A 20,409-nucleotide genomic window follows, 5' to 3' on the forward strand; every position below is an offset into this window, starting at 1 on the left:
TAATCAAATCTATAACATGTATGATAGCGGACATAACAAAAGAATCAGGTTTAGGTTCTTGCTGAAGCCAATCAGGTAGAAACTACCATGATTGGTCCCTAATTAGTGCGACTAACTGATGAGTTGCTGCAGTCCCATGGCAACAATTATGCTGCTGAGCCGACTTGTTGAGCGTGGATTCAAACTGCACTCAGAGCAGCTCAGCGCAATTAGTCGAGGTTAATTCACATCCCATAATTTGAATTTGAAGGGTTAATCACAGGATGAGAAGGTAAATGTGCATCAATTAACTTACGCTGGAAGTTTTTTTCCTTCTGTTGCTGCTCTCTATCATTGATTGCAGCAGCCTTGAGGTCTGAATGAGCACAGAAAGCTTTTCTCCACACTGCTGCCGTTACTCATATCATAAATGCTGATGATTCATTCAGCATTTTCTTCAAGAGCCACATTAAACACAATCCACACACTGGAAAGTTTTCTTGTGAAAGGATTTATGAGTGAATCCACACAAACAGTGAATCAAACACGAGTCAAGGCCTCCCACTCAGGTTCACGATGAGAGCCAAACGAGGACGAAAACACTGAAAAGCTACGAGAAAGAATTTCACTTACATATGGATGCATCCATGTTTTCAAATAAAATACGGTCTTTGGTCGACATTCCACCAACTTTTGAGGCTCTAACATCAGTAGAATTTGATGTGTGGAAAATATAATAAAACAAAGTTCATTTTTTTTGATATTATGACTTAAAACCTGCCAAAATGACTAAATATCTGTCCAACATATGGTATAGGCCGTCCAAAGTGATGTGAAACCTGTCCAGAATGACCTTAAAATGTCAAGCATAAGTAATTATTGGGCTTTGAAAACATTGATATATATACACTATATTGCCAAAAGTATTTGCTCACCTGCCTTGACTCTCTTATGAACGTAAGTGACATCCCATTTCTAGTCCATAGGGTTCAATATGACGTCGGTTGGACCAGAAGGCCTGGCTCTCAGTCTCTGCTCTAATTCATTCCTTTGGTGTTCTATCGTCTTGAGGTCAGGACTCTGTGCAGGCCAGTCCAGTTCATCCACACCAGACTCTGTCATCCATGTCTTCATTGACCTTGCTTTGTGCACTGGTGCACAGTCATGTTGGAAGAGGAAGGGGTCAGCTCCAAACTGTTCCCACAAAGTTAGGAGCATGGAATTGTCCAGAATGTCTTGGTGTGCTGAAGCATTCAGAGTTCCTTTCACTGGAACTAAGGGGCCAAGCCCAGCTCCTGAAAAACCACACCATAATCCCCCCTCCACCAAACTTTACACTTGGCACAATGCAGTCCCACAAGTATGGTTGTCCTGGCAACCACCAAACCCAGACTGGTCCGTCAGATTACCAGATGGAGAAGCGTGATTGGTCACTCCAGAGAAGGTGTCTCCACTGCTCTAGAGTCCAGTGGTGGCGTGCTTTGACCACTGCATCCCACGCTTTGCATTGCACTTGGTGATGTACGGCTTGGATGCAGCTGCTCGACCATGGAAACCCATTCCATGAAGCTCTCTGCCGAAGCTCTGTTCTTGAGCTAATCTGAAGGCCACATGAAGTTTGAAGGTCTGTAGCGATTGACTCTGCAGAAAGTTGGCCACCTCTTGGCACCCCAGCATCCTCTGACCCCGCTCCATCAGTTTAAGTGGCCGATCGCTTGGTGGCTGAGCTGCTGTCGTTCCCACACACTTCCACTTTCTTATAATATAGCTGACAGTTGACTGTGGAATATTTAGGAGAGAGGAAATGTCACGACTGGATTTGTTGCACAGGTGTCATCCTATCACAGTTCCACGCTGGAATTCACTGAGCTCCATTCTTTCACTAATGTTTGTAAAAGCAGTCTGCATGCCCAGGTGCTTGATTTTATTCACCTGTGGCCATGGAAGTGACTGGAACACCTGATTCTGATCATTTGGATGGGTGAACAAATACTTTTGGCCATATCGTGTATATATAAAAAGTGTCTTAACTAGAAGCCATTGTCAAGGTTCAGCTTCACCAGAAATAAAACTTTGAAAGAATCACAGTCACACTTTTCATCAGTGTCTCTCAGAACTTATTTTTTATTTCCCATGCATAGTTTGGACAAGAGTGTAGTGGAACTGAAATTAAAAATACGGAAATAAAAAGTGTTGACATTCGTTGTGATTTTTCTCCATTAAAGACGTCAAAGGAATCAATAACAAAACATGTTTACAACAACAAAAAAAAGAGAAGTTTTATGCGAAAGTCCTTCAAGGTCGAGCGATGACGCGTTTTTAGACAAGAAAAAGTGCTGCAAAACATAAATACATGAAAAAAGGAGCTAAAACTAAAACATTCAGCACATTTTTATACAACACAGTGCAATGAAAAGGGGGAAGTTCAATAGATGTTTCAGTTCCTCAATTTGTGACTATTTGACAGGTTCTTCTTCTCCTCTTCTTCTTTTGAGAACGGAGACACATGGACCAGCAACGGTTGTAAACAGTAGTAAGATGAGTGATGCAGAAATGACTTATAAAGTTTAAAATCCTCCATGTTTGCATGTAGAAACATGAAATGGTGGCAAAGTGATGCTAAAAGTCGTCTTCGATAATTAATGTTAACACTTGCGAAGAAGCTATTTTACATAATCTCAGGTTTTCTTGAAGGCAGAGTAGCACTAAAGTACCTGAAAGTACAAAAACTTTCCCTAAATGGAGCCTCTATTTTAATCGATCCAGCTAAAATGTGACAATTTGGTTTTACAGTCCGCAGTGATTGACCAGTTACACTTTCAACATCCGCGAGCGTCCAATATTTCAGCATCTGAGTCCATTTGTAGCTCAAAGTTTGTACCTCCATGGCAACAACGCTACCAATATTATGGTATGTATGGACAGAATTTATAGATCAACGGAGTAGAATTTAAAACACCTATGCATCCATGGTGTCTGATGCTGTGTAGTGCTGATTTTACAGTTTTCAATTAGAATTTTTGTTGATACACTAGTTTTTGAAACACAAAAACTAAATATTTTTGTTTTATATATTTGTTGGTTGTCTGCCCATGTGAAATTCATTTAGACTCAATGATTTGAATCTGTAATGCTTTTTAAAACACTTTACGGGCTGATATTCTACGCTCTAACTCAGGAACAGAAGCAGAAATTGGGCTTATACTTCACCTTTGGTCAGATTTTGAATTAAATGTTGGGTGCCCAATATGAGTTTGGACAGACATGAATTTACATTCATTCACTGGTTGGAAATGATGTCCAACAGGTAGGTGGTAACTTTGGTTATCGTTATATTACTGCTGTTTCCAACTTGTTAATAGATGTGTCGTGTTTCTGACGGTGTTGGTGCCATGTCGAGCTTTGCAGATGCATGTTGCAAAGCTGTCGGCTGCCACTAGGGGGCAACATTTGCCGAAAACACTAGAAACATTACTGCTGTTGTTGGTCTTTTAGCCTCTGTCACGGTAAAGACAGACGTTACAGAGAGATAAAAATACTGGATAGATGTCGCAGAGCATCAGTGGAGGTTCTTTAGCAGTAGCTGTGATTCTAAATGCATATAATTAGCATTTAATCTGCAGCTCGTGTCGTCTCTGATAACCCTTAACTCTGCTTACATGGACACCAACCATGAATCCACCTTTAGAGGCTCCATTCTGGATCAGGTCCTTATGAAACTGGATCTCGGTTTTGGACGGGTCCAACATTTTACAACCATAAAGACCTCCAGCTCAGAGTTTTAGTGTAATTCTATTTATAGGAGCTCCTGTTGATAAAATCCTGAGAATGTAATTGAATTTGTGTTAAACTTAACATGCGGGTGCTGTTTTAACTACTGGCAGCTATAAATCCAGGCTTTCAAAAAAAACAAGACGGTGCATTTGCATCGGTTTTGTAAAAGAAAAAAGCGTTTCACAGTCGTAGCTAACACTGTATTGCAGCAGCAGCTCAGGAACATGTGGCGTAAACTGCATGTGAGCGCGAATCAAACACACAACAGCCACGAGAAACGAATGGACGTGTGCCGACTGTACTGTGTGAGGTCTTCTAACAACATGTGACTGTTTGCTGCTTCGCCTTCATAGCCGGATAGAAGCACAATCATTAAAAAACATCCCTTAGCATCAGTCTGCGACAAACAAAGCTGTGTCCTTATGAGGTGAAGCCGCTGCTAACAGAACACGGATTTTGTGTAACCTGTTGCAAATTGAAACAAAGCTGGTTTTCAGGTAATCAATGAAAGCCCAGAACACAAAATGCCAACGTGATAAAGTTCAGTGTGATCCCAGTGATTACTATGAGAAGATATTACATATCTACACTTAGAAAATTCACTTCAACACACCCAGATCCAAACAGTTCCTTCCAACAGTATGAAAAATATACAAATAAAAAATACAAATACTCTCAGACACTAGGTAGGTAGTTTTCTGTTGACATGAAATCAGTGAGGACTAAAAGATAAATATTTCACATTTTTTTTCTCCCTCGCGTTTTAAAGAGAAAATAAAAATTTTTGTGTGTATGAAAGAAAGAGAAAAGAGTCCGTTTTGAAATATTATCCTTCAGTAATTAGTAACATTGTGATGCCACGTGTTGTTTCTGTTGTTTTTTTTCCAGCTAAAAACGCTCCAGCTTCTCTAGTAAGCAAAAACAGAGCCAGTGTTGAAACCAAAAAGCATTATAGAATTCTTTTTTTCAGACATCATACACTATGCACAGATAATAAAAACATTAACAATGATCAAGTCTTTTTCCACACGACAGATTTCCTCCATTTTAGGTCTGAAACATCGAGAGCGCGGGAAAATCAGCATCGTCAGTCAGAATCTAATTACTGCCGTTATATACTCAGTTCAACGGGGGGGCGGGAGGGGGGAAGGTGTCGACTTAGATCTTTTTAACGTCCCTTAACAAGGCCTGGGAGTGGTTCATGTAGAATCAGGGACCGGTGTATGGAGACAGAGTGATCTACGGGACGAGGGCACATCAGTGTGTGCAGGTAGCATCAGCTCTTAGTGTACGACAAACGTTGACCCATAGGAGGAGCATCAGTTACTGGATGTGAGTAACGCCACCTGCTAGTTCTGCTGCCGGGCATCAGGCCCCGCCAGGTGAGTAACAGTCATTCACTGTCATTCAGGGAGACGCCAGCCGAGCGCCGTTTTTCGGAGGACCATCTGAGCTTCTTGGAACTTTAGTGAAGGAAAACTCCCCCTCAGAAAGACGAAGGAAGGGGAGGAGGAAGCTCACTTGACATGTTCGGCACTGTGGGAGGAGCAGTAGTACTTCTTGTGAGCGATGAATGTGGAGAGGCTGCTGAACTTGATGTTGCACAGCCGACAGAAGCGAGAGTTACCGTTCTGGACCGGGGAGATCACCGGGGTTTTGGGGGCGGGCAGAGGGGCGGGATGGGGGGTCGGGGTTGGGGTGGACGGCTCCATCTTCACCCTCAGGACCTCAGGCACAGGTGACACAGTCAGAGAGGGAGCCCTGGGGGGAGACACCGGCAGAGGAGAGCCGGCTGAAGGTGATCCTCCCCCGGCTGAGGGGCTGCCGTTCACCAGGGGGGAGACGGGGGAGGTCGTGGCGCTCCTGGCCTGACCGTTGATGCTGTCCCGGCGGACTCTGGAGACGAGCCTGGCCTGGTTGATCGGGATGGTGGAGGTGGCGGCAGCAGCTCCGTCCCTCGGACTCAGGCTGGGGCTGCGGCTGACCGTGCTGCCTGGCTGGGGGAGGCTCTCCTGTGGCGGCTGAACAGTTACCACCAGGCCGTGGGTGGTCTTGAAGTGCTCCATCAGGTCACAAGTGACGAACCTGTTAGGACAGTAAGGGCAGACCATCTGAGTTGAACCTGAACCCTTAGCTCCAGCGGCTGGAGTGGCAGCAAGCGCGGCGGTCGTATGCGAGGGAGACGTAGCATCGGAGGCGGGTAAGGCAGAGGGGTGAGGACTGGATGACGTGCCTTGAGTTTGGGCGACCCACTCGGCGGGTAGAACTTTAGCCTCCACAGGGTGCAGGAGATCCGGCCGCTCCTGCTGAGGCCTGGTTTTGGGGGAGGTAGAGGCGGATCTCTTGAGCCTGTGCAGCTGCTCCAGGGTGTGGGGCTGGAGGGTGGTGGCGGGGCAGTAGTAGGTTTTATGAGCCAGGTAGTTCTCGATGCTGTTGAAGCTGATGCTGCAGGCGGTGCACTTGTGGTAGTCGGTGAGAGGCAGAGCTGGGAGAAGACTGCTGCCGCCGCCGTGCCGTGGGGCTTCCCTCAGACGGGGCCTCTTGCTCAGGTCGATGGGACCGTCTCCTTCAGGGCTGGAGCTGCCGGCACCACCAGGAGAAACCTCCTGCTTCACTGCCAGACCCAGAACGGAGGGAGACGGCGCTGAGGCGGTGGCAGCGGCAGCGGCCGCGGCAGCAGCAGCGTTGGCTAAGGCTTCGGTTCTGGCCATGTGGATCTCGTACATCTTCTTCCTCTTGCGTGTGCGGATGGGCTGAGGCAGGAAGGCTGCTGTGTTGCTCGTCTTGGCCATGTGGACAGCTCTGTGGTTGGACGGGTCGTGGCGCGACGCACAGTAGAACCGTTTGTGAACGGTGTAGCTCTCATGACGGCTGAAGCGGATGTTGCAGGCCTCACAGAAGGTTCTGTTGGGGTCATCTTCAAGGTCCTCTGCAGAACCACTGGCAGGGCTCTGGCTGCCTTCACTTGCTCTTCCTCCTCCACCGCCTCCTCCCACACTCCCACCTCCACCTTCCCCCTCAGAGGAAGATGATATTCCATCTCTGCCCACTGGGGTTTCTGTCTTCACCTCCACCACCCTCCTGGGTTCTGCTGCTCCGCTTCCTGCAGGAGGTTCAGAGTCGGTCGGAGAGGCGGAGGCTGCTCTACTAGAAGCTCCACCCTGAGGGGAGGTGGATGAGCCATGCGTCCCGCCGGAAGGCACCGTGGCTGGGACTGCATCTCTTGTGGAGCCTGAAGCTGAGGCTGCACCTTCTCCTTGGTGCCTGCTGGAGCAGTACAGCCTCTTATGTGCATAGAAGTTGTCGATGTTGTTGAAGGTGATGTCACACTCGAAGCAGGTGGCTCCTTTCTGAGGCGGAGTGGCGGTGGCGGTCGGTGCGGTCGGCCCGGAGGGGAAGAAGGCTGCAGGATTGTTCTGAGAGACCGTCTGGCCCTGCTTCAGTCGGCTGTGGACCATCTCTGACATTTTGGCCAGGATCTCTGAAGCCTGAGGCAGGATGGCTGCCTCTGGGTTAAACATGTACTGAGGGAGAAACATCGCTCCTCCTGGAACGACCGAGCCGGTTCCTCCCACATGAGCAGGGCTGGAACCAGGGGTGGGACTGGTCGGTTCTGCCTTCACGGCTGTGGTGGCCGGACTCTTCGGAGATGTTTGGCAGGAGTTGGAGGCAATTTGCTCCTCTTTTGTCTTCCTCCTTGGTTCTAGATCCCCTTCCTCTCCGCCAACCTCCCCCTCCTCCTCATCTCCAGCCTCCTTAATCTCCATCTGCTCCTCCTCTGCTTCTGACTCTGAATTAGGCTCCTCTTTGATCTTCAGGTCCAAGGTTTGGATGTCAGAAGGGCTGTAGTCTCGAGGGGTCGCCGAGCCGCCGTTTGCACCGGGACTGGACGAGTCCGGTTTGGGGACACAGGCCAGGGGCTCCTTCTCCTGGGGAGATGGCTGAGGGTGGTCCACCGACGACGGGGTGCTTTGGCGAGGAGTGGGGCTCCGTTCGGCCGGGACTCTGACCTCCAGGTGGGTTCGTACATGCTGCTGAAGCTGTGCCGGGGAGTCCGAGTTGTGGCCACAGACCTGACACTTGAGCACCACACCAGAGTCTCCTGGACTCAGACCTGAACAGGAGAGACAGCATTAGTGAAATACAACACTGGCTCACATTTGAACTCAGAACTATGTGTTGTCCAGTCACCCTTTTTAGATGCTATCAGCTCATTAAATGGTCATTATTATTTTGGATCATGTGGGCCGGTAGGGACCTCCTTCCTTAGAGTCGCTCACCCTGTTTAATAAATCTTTATATTGCCTTATTTAATGGTGGTAGAACTCTGATTTTACACTTACAAAGAACAATAAAAGTCAGTGTTTGGGGAGGTCTAAGTCAGTGGATTTTCACAGAGGAGACGTAACATCAAGTCCTGTCTTGGACCATTATCAAGTATTTCACTTCTGCATTTTCTTGGCTTGTCAGGTGGTTCTGTTTAACCCTCGTGTCATCCTGCCGGTCAGATCTGACCCGTTTTAACATTTGAAAATGTGGAGAAAACAATAACAATTTTTCAACATTTTTGGGTGGAAAAAAAGAAATGTTAAAAAAATGTTTCTTAAGAACATTCACAAAAAATCCATCAAAATTCATCGAATTTCACTGGATTTTGGTGGATTTTTATGTGAATGTTCTTAAAGAAAATAGAAGTTTTACTGATATATATGGAATCACTTTAGATATTTTTAGGAGATTTTTTGAAGATTTTTACTTCAATATTTTTTGAAAATTTTTACAAGGATTTTCTTGCCATATTTGGTGGATTTTAAAAAAAATTAATAAAAAATTAAGGAAAACTTTTAAGGAATTATTGGAATTTTCTTCCTGAAGGTTTTGCAAATTTTCAGAAATTTGGGGAATTTTTTTGCTGAATTTTTTTTTTCCAGATAAGGAAACAATATTTTTTGGTGCCCGTAAATGAAGACAACAGGAGGGTTAAGTTAAGGCACCAAAACAACTTGGTTAGGTTTAAAGAAGGTTTGTAGTTTTGGTTAAAATACTCCCTTTGTGTTACAAAGCTCTTCTTCACGCAATGTGATCAGTGTTACTTTTGATTTATCAATAACTGGAATGGATGATATCATGCCTTCTGGTTGACTGGAAGGTGAAAGAGGTCCCTGTTGGCCCCTATGTATGGGAATGACCTGCAACCATAACAGTGGATTAATGGCCTGAAAACATGCAGTTTTCAACTTGTGAAAATGGGAATCTTGACTTGATTAACAGTCCTGAACTCCACCACATGACTTCACAGTGATGGGTAGGATTTGGGATCGAGAGCTGGGTTCAATTCAGAGTGGATTCCTTTTGAAGCATGAAGAAAATGTACTTTTTAATTCTGCCTCCTGTCAGTTTATCGCCATCTATCTTCACTGCATTTCCTCCCAACGCCTGAATCCGTTTTATTCTCAGTCACTCAACTGGGATGGACTGGACTTTGTTATCATTACAGCGAAGTAGTTGAAACACGAGAATACAAAACAGAAAAGACAACACAGCTTCTTTATCTAGCTGTGTTTATCTGCTTAGAGTTGGCTGTCCCTCAAAGAAGCGCTAAGAACTAGAAATGATGAATAGAATCAGAAAAAGCCTGGACGGTTGGACTCACCGGTGGACAGCGGCAGCTTGGGGAGTCCTGGTCCTGGAGAGTAGACCTCACTGCGAGATCCGGGCTGACAGACCATGTGGCTGGTGACCAGGTGGCTGTAGAGGATGTCCCTGGTGGTGGAGATGAAGCCACAGCCGTGACAAACGCCGCTCAGCGTGTCGGTGTGGACCTTAAGGTGGCGCTCACAGTTGGCTTTGGTGGTGAAGGCCGACAGACAGATGAGGCAGACGAACGGACGCTCGCCTGTGGAAGGACCGAGAGGGATAAACGGTGAGTTAAACCGGCAGAGGACTGGTTGTAATCGTCTTCATGGGTACAAGGTCGGCACTGAAGTGGAGCCACAAGTCTTTTTTTTTTCTCACAAAGTTCAAATCAAATGAGCTTTCATACTTTCTGGTTTAAACCTTAATTGACAGGAAAGGCTAAATATTCTCAGGCTAGCAACTCAAGTTCTAATAAAAACACCAAAATGACAGCTAAAATTACGTTTTTGTCATCTTTTCCTCAACAAGAAGTGGAGTTCCATCTCTACAATGTCTAGAGCCTGAAGCAGCTTTCACCAAACACACTTGAATTTAAGTTAAGTTAAATTTATTACAAAATTAGGCCTCAATGTTCTGCCCGTTTACTGTAAATGTACATCAATCAGCCACAACATTAAACACACTGAGAGGTGAAGTAAACAACATCGATCATACTGGTACTAGGTGCAGGGGCGAAAGTAAGTCGGTACGGTTCGGTACTGCATACCGGAAAAAGACCCGGTGGTGGTACTCTTCTCTTCCATCGGAACGCCACCCGGCTGCCTGCTATCGACCGTTCACTCAGCAGTACATGAGAGCGCATGTGTGTCTACTTTCCGGAACACAGTGACTGCTATGGCAGCCAATAGCAAATAGGTGCGTTTGATTTATTGCACTGGGACATTTTCCACAACTCGTCAATAGACGTCAACAAGCGCCGCTTGCGCCAGGATGGGACGAGCAATAAATTACACCTGAAATTCCACACGTTCTTGTGATTGGCTGAAAAACTCCCAGCAGGATTTACAACTTTATCATAGACAGATACATATTTTAAATAAAAACGGAGCGAAGCACTACAAAACAGTCAAGATTTTTTTTGTCAAAGCAATAATGCAGAGGAAAATAACCTCTTTGATTAAAGAAAAGACGGAGACACTGAAGAAGGGTTACCACAGAAAATCAGACACTAACTGCTACTACTAGAACTACTTTAAGCCTCTGTGGAAAATCTTGTAGGCGATGTGTTTTGATGTTTAGTTCCATTCTGAGTGTTTGCTCGTGAAGCTTTGTATTCTGGATGTTTATCAGTGTTTCAGTTAAAGCAAAAAGTTTATTAATTCCTACCTATTCCATTGGCCTACAGTAAAATATTAATATGTTTTATTTGTTTGTGTTTTGACTTTTCTATTTTAAAATGCATGAAGTTAGAGCGAGACGAGGGTTTTCGTAACAGTACCGGCAACAATTTAAAACTACTTTCACCCCTGTCTATGTGGTGTTCTGCTGGAAACCTTGGATTTTGGCGTCCGTGTTGATGAGACTTAGACACCAAAACAAACACTGTCCCAGAACAAACACACTCCTTCATGCAAATGGAAATCCCAAATGTCACAATGCCCACCACATCGCAAAAATGTCAAACAATCAGGGACATCTTGGGGAACATGACAACTGCCCGAGATGTTGATTTGACCTCCAAACTTCCTAGACCCCATTCTGATCAAGCATCAACAGGATGCAGTGGAACAAGTTTGATTCCCAGAAGACCCAAAGGATCTACTACCATCGTCCTGGTACCAGACCCTACAGGACATCCTGAGAGGTCCTCTGGTTCAGAGCATTATGGACGACTTCAGGGGACTAACATAATATGAGGCAGGTGGTCACGATGTTATGAATGAATGAATATTTCACTCACCGCTGTGTGTTCTCATGTGGATCTCCAGTGAACTGGCACTGGGGCAGCTCTTGTTGCACTGAGGGAAGGGGCAGATGCGTTCGTTGGGGTAGGACTCCTTGGGTTTGTCCTGTGGGGGGGACGAGGCGGCGGCCGGCTGCTTCTGGCGGCTGGCGCAGTAATACATGAGGTGGGCCTGAAGGTTCCTCTCGCTGCGGTACCAGATCCCACAGTCCTTACATGGGAAGATGTCCTCTGAGGGCCGGAAAGACAAAGAGTTAGCTAATTAAACAGAGACACAACAAAGCGGGTTGGGGGGGGGGGGGCAACTTCATGGAAATAATTACGGGGTACTTATAGAGCTGTTCAAGTGTGTGGACGATTGGTCTGGACCGTGAACGAACAGCTGCGACTGACATGTCGTTAATCAAAGTAAGAAAAGTGGTCGATGGGACTTTTAATAGCGTCCAACAACCAGGTCGGTACAGGTCACCAGGCGGGTATTCCTGGTCCAGGTCAAGTTTCAACCTCAACCTCACCTTACTTTTTAAAAATGTAACATCTTTTATGACCAGATTCTTTTTTTTTTTACCCCTATTTATTTTTCATTTTTGCACGTAAATTTAGTTCTTTGCATGTTTTTCAGTCTTGTGTTGCCATCAAAGTTCGAACCCGTTCAACCCTCATGTCGTCCTGCGGCTCAAAATTGAACCGGCTTAAAGTTTGAAAATGTGTAGAAAGAAACATATTTTCACAGAGAAACTTCTGACGTCCACATTTTCAACATTTTTGGAAAATCTTTGAGCATTTTTTAGTGGAAAAAATAAAAGTTTAAAATGTTTCTTAAGAACATTCACATAAAAATCAACCAAAATCCAGCAAAATTTGCTGGATTTTGGTTGATTTTTATGTGAATGTTCTTAAACAACAAATTCTAAGTTTTACTGATATATATGCAATCACTTTAGATATTTTTAGGATTTTTTGGAAGATTTTTACTCATTTTTTGAAAATATTTACAAGAATCTTCTTGCCAGATTTGGGGGATTTTTCTTTTTAAAGTAAAACTCTTAAGGGAACCTTTTAAGGAATTACTGGAATTTTCTTCCTGAAGGTTTTTGCAAATTTTCTGAAATTATTTTGCTGAATTTTTGGATTTTTTTCAGATAAGGAAACAATATTTTTTTGTAGGGCTGGCCCGAATAGTGGTTTCTGGTCTCCGGATATTCGGGCCCTGTTAATGACGAATATCCGAATATTCGTTCTTCCCCGTAACGTCCGACGGGGGATGGGGAGACAGCCCGAATATTCGGATCCATTTGTCCAAACAGTGGAGGTCTTCGGCATCTTGTCTTGTGTTTATGCAATGAAGTGAAACGAATATTCGGATACCAAAATTAATATCCGGATACCGCCGTAGCGAACGAATATTCGGATATTCGGGATATTTGGGTCCAGCCCTAATTTTTTGGTGCCTGTAAATGAGGACAACAGGAGGGTTAACTACACAAGAGTGCATAGAACAGAAAGTATTTTTGTCATCGTGCAACGAAGCTGAAGGTGCAATCCTACCATGGATGTCGTAAAAAAGTTAAAAGACTGGGATAAAGAATTAAAAAAACTAGAATAAAATAGAATAGAAATAGAATTAAAAGAACAAAGTATTTAAAGTGCCCTGGAGTCAGATTATTGCACAAACAAAAATCAAAATTAAACTTTTTTTTCTTCTGTTTTGTCTTGATAATTATTAATATTGACTGAAATTTAACATTTTACCATGACATTTCTTTTCGGCTATATTGCCCAGCCCTCTTCTTTGATTATTTTGTTTTTAAAGATTAATTTTCAGACATTTTTGCCTCTATTTTGGGAGGGAAATGTTACACAGTGTGGATTTGAACCAGCAAAGTGCGGTAACATCTGTGGAGATCAGTTTTAATGGTTAACAGGTCTTACCTTTATTTAACCCTTATTCTAAGAATACACCTTAAATACTTGGGTAATTTGACAGATAAGTGGTTAAAAGATCCAATACATGGGAGTATATTCTCTCCCATGCCCTGCCACTGTGAAAAGAAAAGCAAAAATGCCTGAGAATAGAGCTATAATATATCTATCTATCTAAAACATTTGAATGAAGTTATTTTGTCTCTCTAACAGATCCAGAGAGCTCATATGGTCACTAAAGGTTAAGACGTCTAATTTTTAGAGCCACATTCGGCCAAAATGTCTCAAATTCCTAACGTATAAAACTGAAATCGGTCCTCGCAAACATAGAAACTGACATTCCACTGCTGTGAGTATCCACGGCAACGGGGCACGAAGGTTATGGGGAGGATAATTAGCGTTAGCATCTCATCGTCGGAGTTATTTCACTGCAACCATCGCATGTAGGAATGTGGAATCCTTTAGGACAGTATTTAGGACGGTGTGTTCCAGAGGTCGCATCATAAAAATACATAAAAGTACTGTGAAAATACTGTACCGTAACAACATTTAAGTGCCATAAAATATCAAAGAAGTACATATTGTTCTGTAAAATGTTCCATGTCGGTGTTTTATTGTTGTCTCAGATGTTTACGGGTTCATTTTACTGTAAGGTTCGGCAGATTTTTAACTACTTTATCTGCTGTTTCTGATTTTTAAAAGTCAGCTTTCTCCTGAAAATGAGCTTTGTGACATTTTACAGCTAATCCAGTTAAAGCAGGAGAACGTTCTCAGGCTTAATCTTTAAAAATTAACCTTTAAAATCAAAAAAACTGATGATACACGGTTTTTACTGGAAAGGTCGAGGACAATATCTGACTGAGACGTGGTGCAGTGGAAGCAGAACGCTGAACGAAATGGAAAAACTCAAGAAAAGTACTTTGTATTTGTATTTAAGTACAGTATTTTAGAAACTGCACTCGGCTAAATTCCACCACTGGCTTTAGGGAGCGTCAGAAACTCCTCTGCTGCTGCTACAGAGCTACAGTGCCACCATGTGGCCAAAGACAACATTACAACTTTAATACTTTAAATGGTTTAACAAAATAATAAGAAAACCAATCAAGATTAGAAGGGTTATTATATTTGTCTCATTTTGGTACGTTTTTAAATCCATTTTATTGAAGGATTTTCTAAATAATTTGCATTTCTAACAAACTGTGGGTGTTGGTGTTTATTATAGAAATGTAAACATCAGACTTAAATACTCAGATCATGACCCTACGATATCCACATTTATTAGATAAATTGACCTGCATAATTTAAATATCACCTTAAAATATTATTTATTTTATTCATTGACCTGACTACATGAATTTTAAGGTCAAACCCCTAAATATTATTTATGCAAATAGATCTGATTAATTTAAATAAGACAATAGTTTTTATTATATAAATTCAAGTTAAATATTAACGTCATGATCCGAAAATATTATATACAGTGAAGGTTTTTGGCTACGACCTTATAATAGGAATTTACCTGAAAAATTTAATTATTAATGAACGGCCCTACAATGTTATTTATTTAAATTTACCCGAGTAATTTAAATATTAAGCTTTAGCCCCTATATTATTATTTATTATGCAAATAAAAGACCCAACAATATCATTTATTATGAAAATAAATAAAGTAAATATTAAGGTTTGGACTCTACGATATTGTAATTATGCAAATTTACCAAGTTAATTTAAATATGAAAGTAAGACCCTACAACATTATTTATTATGAAAATAAATAATCTAAATACTAAGCTTTACACCTACAATATTATTTATTGAAGACCCTACAATATTATTTATGCTAAAAATGTACATGAATAATCTAAATATTAAGGTTTAGACTCGATAATATTGTTAATTATTTACATTTACCTGGTTAATATAAATATTAAGTTTTAGACCCTACAATATTATTAAATAATAACACTGTCAAATAATATTATTATAAATAATAATAATATTATTATACATATATTATAAATAATAATATTATAGGGTCTAAATATACATATTTAAGAGATATACGCATTAAATATACAAATGTAAAACCCTACAATATTATTTATTATGAAAATGTACACATATATACAATGCAAATATTAAGTTTAACACCCTAGCATTTATCCATCCATCCATCCTCTATACACCGCTTTATCCTCACTGGGGTCGCGGGGGGTGCTGGAGTCTATCCCAGCTGACTCTGGTGAAGGCAGGAGACACCCTGGACAGGTCACCAGTCTGTCACAGGGCTACATATACAGACACACAATCACACTCACATTCACACCTACGGACAATTTAGAGTAATCAATTAACTTCAGCATATTTTTGGACTGTGGGAGTACCCGGAGAAAACCCACGCATGCACAGGGAGAACATGCAAACTCCATGCAGAAAGATCCCAGGCCGGGATTTGAACCGGGATCTTCTTGCTGCAAGGCGAAAGTGCTAACCACTATGACACTGTGCAGCCCTACCCTAGCATTTATTTCTTGTGCAAATTTACCAGACTAATTAAAATATTAATATTAAAACTCTACAATATCATCCATGGAAAACACGAAAAACCAAAGATTCCCTATGAGAAAGCAGATTACTGCTGACAATAATTTCAATCCATCCAATTCTAACTGATGACCTGTTTGACACAGTTAGACTATATTTATTAATTTTAGGTGATATGTTTTCATTAATCGTCCATTAAAAGCTTCTTTTCATGCTTTAAACAGGAATTCACTCACTGTTGACGACGGCTGTAGCCAAGATGGCCGCCATGCCGGCCTGCTGGGGGAGCAGCTGGATGTCGGACCTCAGCGCCGCCGGATAGACGGCCTCCTCCTTCACCGACGGCTGCTTCTGGGCCACCAGGCTGAGAGGAGGAGACAGTCTGGAGGAGGAGGAGGCCGGAGGAGGCGACAGCGAGGCCACGAGTCTTTCACCGGCCGCCAGCTCTCTGCTCAGCTTACAGAACAGCTCCTCACCTGGAAACACGGCGACAACGACGGCTCTAAATCTGTGCTGGAGCTGCTCACAGACACACTCGTGGACTTCAAACTGAAAGTTCTGAACATGACGTGGAGATCAGTAGCAGGTGGATGTGATGTTTCAGGTTGAACCCACCTCGGCTGTAGACGCTGCAGTTTGCTGCTGAGGAGTCGGAGGTCAGCGGGAGGCGACTGATCCAACAGTCTGGATCTTCACAGACCACAGTCAACCTGGACGTCTGCAGCACAAGCAAGGACACCAAGCACTGAGTTACATCAGAATTCATTTAAACAAGCACAGCACAGGAGAACTGACCGCAGAGCTGGTCCTGTATATGCAGATATTCATTTGTTGTGTTTACATTTGGGTCTGAGCTTTGAGATTTGTTTGGTTTGTAGTAAAAGTACGCGATCATTTAAGGTGAACGACAAAATACACTCAGTAAGCAAATTTCTTTGTACCATATTCATATTTGTTTAAATGTGGATACAATAAAACAGAATAGAATTTGACTAAGACACATTATACGACAACGCAGAATAACTGTAAAACAATAAAAACTAGATTCATTAACTTGTTGAAAAGGAAACAAAAGCAAGAGACAGAATGAAATGGAACATTTATCAGAAAAATAATAAATGTTAAAGAAAAAGATGTGAAAACTTGATAGAATACGCAACAAAGGCAGAAACAGAATGAAAATAGAGTTTTCAAAAAAATAAAATGTAAAGAAAAATAACAAAATATTAAAGCTTTGACTTAAACAGACTAAAAAGACAAAAATAGGATAAAATTCAGCAAGAAAAAACAGATTACTAATAACTAGAAATCAGCTTAAAGGATAAAGTGTAAACGCAGTAAAATACAAAGAAAAAGATTTAAAAACTTGACAGAATAGGTTACAAAGCCAGAAACAGAAAGAAAGAAAGAAAAAAAATCTAAATATTTAACCAAATTAAATTTAAAGGGAAGGCCAAAAAATGATAAAATAATAAAAACATGTATTAAAAACTTCATAAAATACAGAACTAGAATAAAATGTATGATTAAAATAATAAAACAGTAAAAACTAGATAAAATCAGATGAAAGCATAAAGCATAAAAAAACAAAAAATCAAAGTGTTTAAATCGTGATCAAATTAAATTTAAAGACAAAGCCTAAAAACAAGAAAATAACTTTAAAAATTGACTTAAAATATCATAAAATTGACTAAAAAAACAGAAATAGAATAAACTATATCATAAAAATAATAAAATGATAAAAATGTGAAAATTTTACATTAAAAGAAATAAAAAACATTAAAAATTTAATACAATATTTTAAATTGTATGCAGTAAATAGTGAGGCAGAGACTGTATCCTCATACAGATCCACTGAACCGTATAACACATTTTGAAAATGAATTTTTCTACTTCATGATAATAAACAGATCCGTAAACGATGGATGTAACAGATAAATTAAGTCTAAAATCAGACATTTAAAACCTACTTGTGCCTTAATTCCAACACTTGACCTTAAATAAACATCATATTCTATCTGACAAATAAAAGATGATTAAAATGTGATGACACAGACTCCACAGGTTCATATTAATTATACATTTAATGCTATTGTAACCTCCTAAAACCTTTTGTCTACATCAAGCGTTCTTCTTCAACCGTCCTGCCTTACAGTTCTCACACCAGCACGTAATTAATTGCTGTCAATTGGTAACACAGAGTCAGTCAGACGTCAGCGTCCAGCTCCAGGCCGGCGGTAAACAGGCGCTCATGAAAAGGCCGGCGGCGGGAGGAAATGAAGGAAATGAGGGGAAGCACTGGACGAACAAAGAGGCTGGGAAAATAAAGGAGAGGACAGAGGAGGGATGAAAAGAGGAAGAGAGACCTGAGGACAGAGAGAGAGAGAGAGAGAGAGAGAGAGAAAAAGAAGAGGAGAAAGAAGATCTGATGAGGTCGACGGGCAGCTATTCACTGGACGGCTATAATAAGATCCACGCTGGATACAGTGGACAAAGACCAGAGAGTCAACATGCAGAGTCTGGAGGTATGAGGCTGGAAGCACACACACACACACACACACACACACACACACACACACACACACACTCATACAATGTGTGTGCTGTGTGTGTGTGTGTTGCGTGCGCGTCCAGCCTCATACAACACACACCTGTCTGTCCTCAGTACAATCCCGTCTTTGTTCATACGAGCATTCCTGCTGACAGTCACTCCCAGGATATAGACCGATCCCATGTCTCCACACAAACACACATTCTGACTGGCCGGAAAGGTCCAGGTCAAGGAAAATTCATCATCCGCTCAAACCCACGAGGTTCCACGAACACAAGCGGCGCTTAGAACAAATGTCTGGCATCACAAGGACGTTCCGGTGAAGTTGTATCAAGATGGAAGTCAAAAGAGTGGAGATATCTGCTCTCCTTTGTGCTGCCCACAACAAGTCTGACAGAGCCAAGCAGCTGAACATCAGCCGGATGACCGTCCACAGAGTCGCGGAGAGGCTCAAGAATGGTGAAGATCTTTCAGTGATCTTTCAAGAATGGTGAAGACCTGAAAGATCTTCACCATTCTTTAGCCTCTCCGCGACTCTGTGGACGGTCATCCGGCTGATGTTCAGCACAAAGGAGAGCAGATATCTCAACTCTTTTGACTTCCATCTTGATACAACTTCACCGGAGAAAAAAATTGTATTAAGGACACCTGCCTATTAGGTAGAACTTTCAGTTTATTTAATGGAATTTTTCACTCCGACATGTAAACGTCTCTAAAGATCATGAAACCGTGTAACAGAACTTTTGCAAAGCCCGGTATGTACTTCTCCAGAAACATGGCCTTGTAAGGGTTAAATGAATCTTTAAGAGAGTTGTGATTGAACTAGACGCTTTTTATTTGTACATGCTTTTCATTGACGGAGCCCGAACACACCAAGAAGTTCTAAATTCTCCAGATACCCAGTGTCATACTTTTCCTCCAATAGCTGAAAGATCCTGAGGTGCAGCCAGTCGATTATGTACAACAACAAATCAAGATTCATTGAGTCCAGACACAGGGGGAAGCTTTAAATTCTCCAGATATCCTGTGCCGTGTTTTTTCTTCGATCATAAAATGATGTCGTGGTGCAACCATATCGTTATGTTCTACAGAATGGGCTGGTAAAGCAAAACTGACAGAGTCCAGATGCACAAACAAGTTCTAAATTCTCCAGATATCTCATGTCATGTTTTTTGTCCTACAGCAGAGTAGTACTGAGGTGCAGCCAGCCCATTTAGTAGAACAACAAAGCAAAACTAATGGAGTCCAGCAACAGCAGAAAGCTCTAAAGTCTCCAGATATCCTGTGCCATGCTTTACCTCCTACTATAGAACGATGCTATGGTGCATCATATCACTATGTTCTCATAGAATGGGAGGGCAAAGTGAGACTAACAAAGTCCAGACTCAACAGGAAGTGACTCAGTAGGAAGTTCTAAATTCTCCAGATATCCTGTGCCATACTTTTCACGATTATGGTCATTATGTTCTATTAGAATAAGCAGGTAAAGCAAGACTAATGGAGTCCTGACACAGTGGGAATTCTCCAGCTTTCCTGTGCTGCTTTTTCTCCACTGCCTTGCAGCTACAACATTAAGTTACAGAATGGGCTGTCAAACTGAGACTAATGCAGTCCAGACGCAATAGAAGGTTCTAAAATATCCAGATATCCTGTGCCATGCTTTTTTCCTGTAGCGCTGTGATTCTGGGTTGCAGTCAGACAATTCTGTCCTGACAAATAGGCTGGCAAACTGAGACTAACAGAAGCCAGATCCACTAAGAAGCTCTAAATTCTCCAGATATCCTGTGCTGTGCTTTTTCTCTGATGGCAGAATGATACTGAGGTTTTAGCCCTATCGTTATGATCTACAGAATGGACTGGCAAACACAGACTAATGGAGTCGTGACACAGCAGGAAGCTTTAAATTCTCCAGATATCCCATGCTGTGTGCTCAACACACCTCAGGAATATTTACTGACACGGTCCAACAGTCTAACTGTAAGTAGACTGACTATGTAGGATGCAGGTGTTTGAATTTTGACTGATGTTGATGGATGAG

The 20,409-nt window shown here is 42.2% G+C and overlaps 1 protein-coding gene across 1 annotated transcript in view; it reads right to left on the reverse strand.

The window, feature by feature from the left end:
* Window positions 1-474: 474 nt before the first annotated feature.
* Window positions 475-20,409, reverse strand: part of zfpm1 (zinc finger protein, FOG family member 1) — a 174,760-nt gene continuing 154,825 nt past the window's right edge. The window contains exons 5-9 of the mRNA XM_051952037.1: window positions 16,436-16,538; window positions 16,057-16,296; window positions 11,351-11,584; window positions 9,407-9,649; window positions 475-7,867 (exon numbers count right to left, since the gene is read on the reverse strand). Coding sequence (XP_051807997.1) covers window positions 5,271-7,867; window positions 9,407-9,649; window positions 11,351-11,584; window positions 16,057-16,296; window positions 16,436-16,538 — 3,417 coding nt within the window. The 3' untranslated portion in view covers window positions 475-5,270. The remainder of the gene's footprint in view (window positions 7,868-9,406; window positions 9,650-11,350; window positions 11,585-16,056; window positions 16,297-16,435; window positions 16,539-20,409) is intronic.

Source organism: Acanthochromis polyacanthus, chromosome 8 (genome assembly GCF_021347895.1).
Source record: "Acanthochromis polyacanthus isolate Apoly-LR-REF ecotype Palm Island chromosome 8, KAUST_Apoly_ChrSc, whole genome shotgun sequence".
NCBI lineage: Eukaryota > Metazoa > Chordata > Actinopteri > Pomacentridae > Acanthochromis > Acanthochromis polyacanthus.